Here is a 10,954-nt window from a genome sequence, read left to right as displayed (position 1 = left end):
AAAGCAGGAGGACTGAGAATGTGGGGACTGAGGAGAGGAAGCTGAGCGCTTAGTATAGTGCTCAAGGGCTTAGTACAGTGCTTTGCACACAGTAAGCGCTCAATAAATATGATTGAAGCGGAGGACAGAGATCTCTGGAGTCCCAGTCAGGAACACTGAGCGCTAGTAGGACGTTACTTCCCCCTTTGGTGGTTTGGCTGGGACAGTTCAACTAGAGATTCAAACACGCCACCCAAAGGTTTCAGTAATTCAATAATTTATTCATCTAAAAAAGTGTGTAAAAGTATATAGCTCTCATCCACAAGGTATATATGAATGACATTTAAAATGGAGGCCTTTTTATTATTGTTTCTTTTTTTATCAAAGTCTTTAGTGTACTGTACCAGCGATATACTGTAGTTTTTTTTTTAAATGAACTTCACATATTTTTGTATTCTTTCAAATTGTCTGCTCTATATAAAAGAAGCTTACTGCAAAATGCTCAAAGGAAAGAGAGAGAGGGAAAGAGAGAGAGAGAGAGAGAGAGAGAGAGAGAGAGAGAGAGAGAGAGAGAGAGAGAGAGAGAGAGAGAGGGAGAAATTCAGAACTTCCCAGAAATGTACAGCTTTTACATTTAAAAAAGGTTCTGAAATATACATCCAAGCATGCTGGGCAGTGACCCTTGACCCCAACCCCCCCCACCCCTGCCGGCCCGGCCCCCCACCCCCCAACCCCTCACTCTCCCACCCCACCCCCCAGCTCCACCCATGGTAATAGTTCTGCTCCCTACGTGATTTCCAAAATTAGAAATTAAAAACAAAAAATAAAATAACTTCTTCCCTCTGTAGCAAATCCGGGGCTTGTACATTTCAGATTAATTCAGTAAAAAACTCACAAGTAAAATAATGCATATTTAAGGGAAATATTATACAGACTTTTTCACACAGAAGTACATAATAAGATTTTTTAAAATCTATTGCCATTCATTTATTTTGCACAAAACGTATAAATATGTCACCAGCTTTTAACTTAAAAAAAAGACTTAAATAAAAACGACACCAGATGAAAACTACCCTTTGCTGCCATTCTTTTTTTTTTTTGCAATTTTTGTGGGGTGTTTTTTTTTTGTTTGTTTTTCCCTTTTTTGCTTAGAACTGGGTTTCTAGGGAAGAAAAAGCCCCTGTGTAAAAACAGCCCAATAGAAAAAAAATCCAAAGTTCTGATGAATTCCGGGAAAAAAACAACCCCCAAGTGGTAAAGATTACAAATGTCTAACTTTACAATTTGTTTGCTCACCGTGTTAATTTTTTTTATACAAGTTTACAATCTTCATCATCTTATGCTCTTCAAAAGGCCTTGAGAATTCTCCTTTCTGATTAAGAAAAAATAGCACTGCGATATTTTTCAAGTCAATTTTACACTGTACACGTTAGATACAAATGGTTTGATTGAGCGTATACGTGGGAACCTATAAACCGCCCAGAGAGGGACAAGATGCTCTCCGCATTGTCTCCCTGCTGGGTGAGTGCAGAGAACCGGGAGAAACTCAGATACAGGTTTTGCTCTGCCATCCCCACCGTCCAGCAGACTCCTTTTTCTTAATATAATTTGCTTTTCAACGTTAGATTATCTCAAGAAAAATACTTTAAAAAAAATCATAGCAATTATTACATTTTTCCTTTACGTTGGGTTTTTTTTTTTTTGTTGGTTCTTTTTTTGTTGTTGTTGTTTTTTTCATTAACCAGAACACTGAAGTCTTTTGGAAGAACGTTTTAAAATTTGCATGATTCTCTCGGCCGGCGACTGGGTCTGGGCGGGATATCTAGGGGGGCGGGGGAAGGCCGCTCTGCCCGATGACCCACCGTTCCTCAGGGTCTGGATGCCCGGTGCCAACCCCGCGTTCGACGGAGACGATCGAACCGATTCGCCGTCGCCGAGAGGCCGCGCCGACTTCCAGCTTGGCTCCAGGGCCTCCGAGCCCGCAGATCCTTTCCTCGTTAACTTTGATTATTTCTTTGAAATAATATTCCTATAGTCCAGAAAAGAGACACCATATTCGCCACCGTTTTGTTTTCTTTCTCCCTCCCGCGAGGGCAAGCTCTTTCTTTCGCCACGCGGATGAAGTCATCTGCTTCCATCTTTTCAATCCTTGTTTTCCAGCATCGTTATTGGACTTCGGTGGCGCGGGGGTGAAAAATATAGCTCAGTGGTAAACTCTACGGTTGTTAACGTACCCATCGGCCCAGTTCGGCCCTGGGGCTAGAGTGGTCCTCTCTGCTGTCCAGTGTTTTTCCTTCATTCAACACAGGCCACTTGCGGACACCGGGGAAACGGCGGGATTCCCAAGCCCCGAGTTGTTGGACGCTGCCGCGTGGACACCTGCCAACCGTGACCCCTGACTCCGGGCTGGTCGCCTCGCTGGCTCCCACCCCCTTTCCGCTCTCTCGCGGGGGAGAGGACGGACAGGTCGACAGATGAATCATCCCGGGGCGGATCGGATTTGGGTTTCACCTGCTGTACCCGGTCCTCGCTAATTCCACAACAACAACCACGGTGACGGAAAGACCACAACAAGACAACCTAAAATAAATAGACAGAATGAAAAATACCCCCAGGCTGTTCACATCACCGCTGACGGGAAGGAAATCCCACGTTGCCTTCGGGCCCATCCGCCGGGAGGAGGGTGGGGGTAGGGGTCACCTGCCGGCCGCCCTCCCTGACCACCGGAGAGCTTGAGCCCAAGGGGCGACGCGTGGTCGTCCCCAGGGCCGATGGACACCGTCTCCTCTGGGTCCGTTTTCCTTTTCTGTCCTGCAGGTACACTGACCGCTGGAGATGGGCCCATGTCTTGAAGACCGACTGTCCATTTGTCACTCCGGGGGTGGTGGGGCAGAAGGAACACTGAAGGAGAGCAGGCAAGTGCTCACTGAGCAGCGGAAGCACAGCCCGCGGCGAAGGGGAGGCCGACCGGAAGCGAAGGAAGAGGCGGCGATTGCAGTCGACGCGCTTCTTGGATCAGCGGGGAAGGGGGTGACGTGGTGGTGGGAGAGAGGGGTGTCACCTGGGGAGGGGACCGACCCGGAGAGGACAAGTGCTTTTCCGACGACTAGAGTATATTCATGATGGCGTTATATAGCTGGGTGAGCACCACGAAGTGGACGGGAAGGCAAGAGGAGCGATCCTGAGTGGCAGGGTTACAGGTGAGCCACGACAGTGCATTGTACTGCTCCAACACAAACCTGCAAACAATGGAGAGAAAGAGACAGAGGAAAAGGTGGGGGGGGGGGATGGAAAGAGGGAGAGATAAGAAGAGAGAGAAAGAGAGAAAGAGGGAAAGAGGGAGAGATAAAGGGGGGAGATAAAGAGGGAAAGGGAGAGAAAGAGGGAGACATAAAGAGAGGGAGAGAGGTGGAGAGATAAAGGGGGGAGAGATAGAGAAAGGGAGAGAGAGAGGGAGAGATAGAGGGAAAGAGACAGAAAGAGGGAGTGAGGGAGAGAGAGAAAGATGAAGAGAGAGAGAGATAAAGAGAAGGAGAGAGGGAGAGGGGGAGAGAGAGAGAGAGAGAGAGAGAGAGAGAGAGAGAGAGGCCAGTTCAGACATTGCCATGAGCCATTTTGGCCATCTTTGCTTCCATCCCCGGTCTGTTGCCCTGGCCTCCCGGCTTTCTGGCTAGGGGAAGGGGTGCAGAGCAGGTTTGAACAGTCTGGCTGACCAACCCCAGAAGACCTCTCATGAGGGAGCTTGGGCTCTCATACCTGGAAGTAGGTGAGGGCGAAGGGCAGGGTTCTGACCAACTTGCTTCCAAAGAGCTTCTCTCATACCAACCTTCCACGGGGACCAAGGGGGGCACGCCGGGGGAACCTGCCCACACCCTCGAACCACCTGGCCAGCCCAGGCTGGGACCAGCCCATTTTCCTGGGGAGGTCAGAATGGGGGCCTGGGGCAGTGTGAGGGGAACGCTCACCAGTGAGGGGAGCAGGGATGACAGGGAAGAGGAGGAGGAGGAGAAAAAGGAGGAAGAGTGGGGGAAGAAGATGCAGGAGAATTCCTGGGGAGCCACAAGTGGGACAGAGACTTTAAGCTCATCACCTAGCCTGGCAGCTCATTATGGACAGGGAATGAATGGGTCTGTTAATTCTCTTGCACTGTACTCTCCCAAGTGCTTAAAACAGTGCTCTGCACATAGTAAGTGTTCAGTAAACACCACTGGTTGACTGACTGACTGACAGAAAGGTGAAACATAAACACCACTGATTGACTGACTGACGGAGAGAAAGGTGAAACAAGTGCTAGTATGATCCCCAAGGTTTCGACCTCAGGGTGGGGTGGGGAACTACCCTCACCTAATGGATGAGTTGAGAAGTAAAAAGAGCCTTTGCTTTGGTTTTAAAACGAAGCCCTTGTCTTTCAAGATGCTCAGAAACATGGAGCGGCCATGACAAAATGTCCAGAAGGCCTCCACTAGCTGTTCCTTTCACCAGATCAGGGCTTGGGAGTGGGCCTCTTCCCCTTGGGGAACTGCTCCCCAGGATCAGGGTCCAGATTGGGGGGCAGCAAAGAAGCCGAAGCAGGGGTCCACGCGGAAACCCGTTTTGGGGCCAACCGCCCGGGCTGAGGGGTGCTGATGGATCCGTCGGTCAGCCACCGGTAAATAAATCAATTTATTCCATCGGTAGTTGTTGAGTGTGCTCTGTTGTGAAGTGCGCTGTCAGGTGGGGTCGGGGGGGAGGGAGGGAGTTACCTCAGGACGTCAGAGGTGGTTTTGGAGTCTAGAGGGTGCGGAACCCGCTGGGAATTCCGGGCCGGCAGAAGATCATCCGTCTGGGCCACGGAGATGTGGTGATGCAGGGAAGCCTGGGGAAGGAGAGAAGAACAGGGAGTGGGCGTGAGGGGGTGGGGTGGCGTCCATCGCCAGGAAGCAGGGCAGGGGCCTCCTGAATCAGATGTGCATGCCATGCTCCAGGATGCCAACTGGCAAGAGCCAGAAGCGGCCCTTCCACTGTGCCCGCGTTTGCTTGGGGCGATGGCAAATCTCCGGGAACCTCCCGAAACAAGCAGGCTCAGGCCAGGCCCGGGCTGCGGGAAAGGGATTCTGGAATATGGGCAAGGCGGAGCCTCGTCACGGGTGGAGGTGCCCACGGGGCCTCCCCCGATGGACAGAGCGGGCAGCTGGCCTTGATTCTGAATAGATGCCAGCCCGGCTCCCACCTGCCTGGCACTTGGGGAGGCAGTGGAGCCTAGCGGGGAGAGCTTGGGCCTGGGCTCTGCCACAGGCAAGCTCATTCGACCTCCCTCGGTCTCGGTCACTCATTCCTCCCCGGACAAGCTAGGTCGTGAGGAAGTGCCCCTCGCCCACTTGCCCTCTGACCCCCGGCCACCCGGCCCGGCCGCCCTCAGACGAACCTTCAGGAACAGGGGACACTGATTCTGGGCCTGTGGGCAGGCTGACCAGAACCACTGAGGGAGATTCTCGGCTTTGGCGGTCGACACGAAATACCCCAGGGCGAGAGGCTGCTGCTTCAGTTCTTCGGGGGCTTCTCTAGAAAGCAGGCGTTCTCCTTGACTCTGTGCGAAACAAGCCGAGAAAGGAGGGATGGGAAGGAGCTCCGACCGGAGATTTGAAGAGCCTCTGTCCACCGGCCACGTTGGCTTTCCAAAGGGAAAAAGGGAATCCGGGCCACCTGGATCGGAGCCCTCGCCCAGCCGAGAGAGGACAGGGTGGATGGGGATGGGGAGGGGCAGTTTCATGGCTTCCGCTGCCCGGCTGACAACCGAGTGGGTAGCGGACTAGGGTGCACGGCGTGGCCTAATGGATAGCGCCTGGCCCTGGGGAGTCAGAAGGACTCGGGTTCCAATCCCAGCTCCGCCACTTATCTACTGGGTGACCTTGGGCAAGTCACTTCACTTCCTCGTGTCTCAGCGACCTCATCTGGAAAATGGGGATTAAAACTGTAAACCCCACGTGGGACAGGGACCGTGTCCAACCAGATTAGCTTGTATTCATTCATTCAATCATATTTATTAAGCGCTTACTGTGTGCAGAGCACTGTACTACGCGCTTGGGAACTACAAGTTGGCAACATATAGAGATGGTTCCTACCCAACAACATGCTCACACCTACCCCAGCGCTTAGAACAGTGCTTAACGCATAGTAAGCGCTTAACAAATGCCATCATTATTATCATTTATTTAATGTTATATCTCTGGGCCCTCTCCAAGAGTCCGGGCCTGGGAGTCCGAAGGTCCTGAGTTCTAGTCCCGGCTCTGCCACCTGTCTGCTGCGTGACCTGGGGCAAGTCACTTCACTTCTCTGGGCTTCAGTTCCCTCATCTGTAAAACGGGGATTAAGACTGTGAGCCCCGTGTCGTACAAGGATTGTGTCCAACCCGACTACCTTTCATCTACCTCAGCGCTTAGAAGAGTACCTGGCACATAGTAAGCGCTTAACGAATACCCCATAATTACTCATTATTACCAGAGAGGAGGTGGAAGGGGGACAGAGGAGGCTGCAGAGGGGCCTGGAGTCCCAGCAAGCAGAAGGAATCCCAGACTTCCATTCATTCAATCGTATTTACTGAGCACTTACTGTGTGCAGAGCACTGTACTACGTTCTTAAAAATAATAATTGTGGTATTTGTTAAGCGCTTACTAGGTGCCAGGCACTGCACTAAGCGCTGGGGAGATACAAATTAATCGGATTGGACACAGTCCATCCCACACTGGGCTCACAGGCTTAATCCCCATTTTAAAGATGAGTTAGTTAACTGAGGCCCAGAGAATAATAATAATAATAATGATGGTATTTAAGCGCTTACTATGTGCCATGCACTGTTCTAAGCACTGGGGTAGATACAAGGTAATCAGGTTGTCCTACGTGGGGCTCACAGTCTTCATCCCCATTTTACAGATGAGGTAACTGAGGCTTAGAGAAGTGAAGTGAATTGCCCAGGGTCACACAGTAGACAAGTAGCAGAGCTTGGATTAGAGCCCAGGTCTTTCTGACTCCCAAGCCCATGCTCTATCCACTAGGCCAGGCTGCTTCGATCGATGGGGCTTCTGTGGAGGTCGGTGTGGTGGCCTGTGGGCCTTTGACCCCCCAGGGCCCAGACCCGGAGGAATCCACCGTGTTGGTGGGGGGGGGTCCCCCGCTGCCACTCCAGGGGAGCTCTCTGAGGTCCGGAAGGGCCTCCGGAGCGCCGGAGCGTGCCAATCCGAGAGCCCGTGTTGGAACTTGTACCAGACGCCTCACTGGGTGGGTCTGGAACCATCCCCGCCATTACTCTCGCTTTCCATGAAAGCTTCTCCCGGCGGCGTGTCCCCCCCCAAGGCCCTCGCTCCCCCACCCCCTGCTCCCGCCCGCCCCATCCCTTCCCAACTGGCTCGGCAGGCTGCCGGGTTTGGAACAGTCTGTACCTTGTCGGCAGAGAGCGGGCCGCCTCGGCCGCCCCCGTCGGAGGGGAGCCGGCTCCCAGCCCCCCATCAGAACTGCTCATTCCGAGCCGGTTCCAACACGAACCCTTCGCCCTGGAGCCCCTGAAGCGGAGCCCCATGTCCCCGATGGAATATCTTAATCGGGCATCAAAGGGCCGGGGCAGGGCTGGGAGGGGTTGCCCGCACACCTGGGCGCGGGGGCCCGAGCCAGCTGAGCCGCCGGCCCGGCTCACGAAGCCCCCCTCGGGGCCCGGCGGTGCGGGGGAGCAGGGGGTCAGATGCGACAATTCATTACGGGGTTGGGGTGCAGGTCAGGGGCGAGGCTCAAGCCCCTCCAGCCTGCAGGCTAACGATCACACGCGGCTGCATTTTTAACCACGGAAATTACAGCTCAATTACCAGCCCCTTGTTAATGGTTAGACCGAATTACTCCGACAGGTTCACCCACTGAGGGCCCGCGGGTGGCTCGGGCTCCCGAGCGTCGCGCTGTTCCGCTCCGGGGAAGCACCCGGCCTTCCTGGCATGACCCTCCCTTCGGCCGGTCGGATGTGGAAACCCGCTCTGGGCGCTTGCAACCAGGTCCCCGGGGATCGGGGTGTCGCCCCGCCCCGCTCCCCTCTCTCGGGCACCGTGGGCCACTCTGGGCCCCGTGGTCAGCGACGTGGCCTTCTGGCAGTTATTCACACCTTGAAACTCCTGCTCATCTTACTGATGATGATCATCTCGATAATGAAAATTAATGACGGTGGCATTTGCCGAGCGCTTACTAACTCGCCTCTGCCACTTGTTTGCTGTGTGGCCTTGAGCAAGCGACTTTACTCCTCCGGGCCTCAGTTCCCTCATTTGTAAAATGGGGATGAAGACCGTGAGCCCCACGTGGGACAGGGACTGTGTCCACCTTAATCTGCTTGTACTCACCCAGCGCTTAGTACAGTGCCTGGCACATAATAAGCGCTTAACAAATACCACAGTATTATTATTATTACTATTATCCTACGTCAAGCACCAGGGCTCACAGGAGATAATGAGGTCAGCTACAGTCCTTATACCACCCAGGGCTCACAGACTGAGGGCCCACGTCATCCCCCGGGCCTGGAATGCCCTCCCTCTGCCCACCCGCCAGGCTAGCTCTCTTCCTCCCTTCAAGGCCCTACTGAGAGCTCACCTCCTCCAGGAGGCCTTCCCAGACTGAGCCCCTTCCTTCCTCTCCCCCTCGTCCCCCCTCCATCCCCCTCATCTTACCTCCTTCCCTTCCCCACAGCACCTGTATATATGTATATATGTTTGTACATATTTATTACTCTATTTATTTTACTTGTACATATCTATTCTATTTATTTTATTTTGTTAGTATGTTTGGTTTTGTTCTCTGTCTCCCCCTTTTAGACTCTGAGCCCACTGTTGGGTAGGGACTGTCTCTATATGTTGCCAACTTGTACTTCCCAAGCGCTTAGTACAGTGCTCTGCACACAGTAAGCGCTCAATAAATACGATTGATTGATTGATTGATTGAGGGGGACGGATGGAAGGGATTGAATCTGTTTTTGAGAGGAGGAAACTGAGGCCCAGAGAAGTGAAATGACTGGCTCAAGGACACCGGCAGGGCAAGGGCAGAGCGGGATTAGAGGCCGGTGTCCTCTGATGACCAGGCCCGAGCTCTTCCCCGCTAGGCCGTGCCGCTTCTCCTTGCCGTCCGGACTTTTCTCAAGGATCAGGAGAGGTGAGTTCCAGATGCCAGTCCCGGTTCCCGCTGGCCTGAGCGGGCAAAGTGGCCCTGGAAGTGGCAATCTCTGTGCCCAGCTGCAGATGGGCACTCTTCCCTGTTCCACCTGCTCAGTGTGGGGCTTGTCTCCTGTGCCCTCCCTCTCCCCCCAACCCGACCCTGGCTCCCCCCGGCCCCCTTTGGGGAATCTGGGGCCGATGGGAAGCGCTAAACTGACAGCAGCCAAAGCCGCTAAGCCTCAGATGAAATGCCGGCAACCTGACGGCTGTTGTTTCTGCTGTGGCTTTTTCTTGTTAGAGACTAAGGTGAAAGTATCAACAGCGATTTTTGGTTTCTCTCCCCCAGAACCTCTTAACATCTGAGACGAAGACAGCAGAGCCGAGGTGATGCCGTCCACAAGACACGCGGGTTGACGTGAGTCCTGGCAGAATCCTTTGAATCTGAGCTCTTTGGCTAATCCACCCCCATTATCCGAGGCATATTTATAGATGAAACAAGTTGTAAGCCCTCGGACTTTTTTTTTTCTCTCCCTGAGTGAAGCATTCCGCGTAATGCTTGTGCATTAACTTGAACACTTCTCTAATAGAGGCTTTCTTTCTGCCAACTTGGAGAAACGCCGCTTGCCGTTTTCTGTGCGTCCTGTGGGCAGGCGGATTGAGGCGGGCGTGGATGCAGGCACCAGGGGAAGCAGCGTGGCTTAATGGCTAGAGGCCAGGCGTGGGAGTCGGAAGGACCTGGGTTCTAATCCTGGCTCCGCCACTTGTCTGCTGTGTGACTTTGGGCAAGTCACTTAACTTCTCTGTGCCTCAGTTACCTCATCTGTAAAATGGGGATTAAGACTGCGAGCCCCACGAGGGACAACCTGATCTCCTTGTAACCTCCCCAGCACTTAGAACAGTGCTTTGCACATAGTAAGCACTTAATAAATGCCATTATTATTATTATTGTCTGCTGTGTGACCCTAGGCAAGTCCCTTCACTTCTCTGGGCCTCAGCTACCTCATCTGTAGCATGGGGATTAAGAATGTGAGCCCCATGGGGGGACAGGAACTGTGCCTGACTTGAATGACTTGTATCTACTGCGGTGCTTAGAACAGTGCTGGGCATACGGTAAACTCTTAACAAGTACCATTATCATTATTGAGGGTTGTGAAATGGCCTTCTGCGGTAGTTTTGTACTTTCCCGAGCGCTTGGTACAGTGCTCCGTTCGCAATAAGCACTCAATAAATACGAATGAACGAATGCATGAATAAAGAGCCCGGCCCAACGCCTTTGGAACAAATACCGGCCCGGATTCCACCACTCGCAATTCTTTCATGGGACAGGGACTGTGTTCGACCCAATATATTTTCATCCACCCCAGCGCTCAGTAATGGTGCCTGGAACATAGGGTGAGCTTAACAAACCTAATCCCGGCTCCACCACTTGTCAGCTGTGTGACTTTGGGCAGGTCACTTAACTTCTCTGTGCCTCAGTTACCTCATCTGTAGAATGGGGATGAAGACTGTGAGCCCCATATGGAACAACCTGATTACCTTGTATTAATTCATTCCTTCAATCGTATTGATTGAGCGCTTACTGTTTGTACAGCACTGGACTAAGTGCTTGGAAAGTACAAATTCAGCAACAGACAGAGACAATCCCTACCCAACAATGGGCTTGTATCTACCCCAGTGCTTAGAACAGTGCTTGGTACATAGTAAGCGCTTAATAAACACCATCACTATTATTATTATTATCATTATGATTTCTCCAAACCAAGAGAAGTGGGCCCTGACAGCCGGGGGGGCCCAGCACCGTCCTCCACGCGACAACCACG

The 10,954-nt window shown here is 52.6% G+C and overlaps 1 protein-coding gene across 2 annotated transcripts in view; it reads right to left on the bottom strand.

Moving 5' to 3' along the window:
* Positions 1 to 749: 749 nt before the first annotated feature.
* MED13L (mediator complex subunit 13L) overlaps positions 750 to 10,954 on the bottom strand; it is a 421,642-nt gene continuing 411,437 nt past the window's right edge. For both annotated transcript variants that reach the window (XM_038762515.1, XM_038762516.1), the window contains exons 29-31: positions 5,384 to 5,545; positions 4,722 to 4,834; positions 750 to 3,218 (exon numbers count right to left, since the gene is read on the bottom strand). In XM_038762515.1, the coding sequence (XP_038618443.1) occupies positions 3,086 to 3,218; positions 4,722 to 4,834; positions 5,384 to 5,545 (408 nt within the window). In that variant the 3' untranslated portion in view covers positions 750 to 3,085. The remainder of the gene's footprint in view (positions 3,219 to 4,721; positions 4,835 to 5,383; positions 5,546 to 10,954) is intronic.

The sequence above is a fragment of the Tachyglossus aculeatus genome, chromosome 21 (assembly GCF_015852505.1).
Source record: "Tachyglossus aculeatus isolate mTacAcu1 chromosome 21, mTacAcu1.pri, whole genome shotgun sequence".
NCBI classification, from domain to species: domain Eukaryota; kingdom Metazoa; phylum Chordata; class Mammalia; order Monotremata; family Tachyglossidae; genus Tachyglossus; species Tachyglossus aculeatus.
Note: the sequence above shows the minus strand (reverse complement) of the source record. Positions and strands in the feature narration are given on the sequence as shown.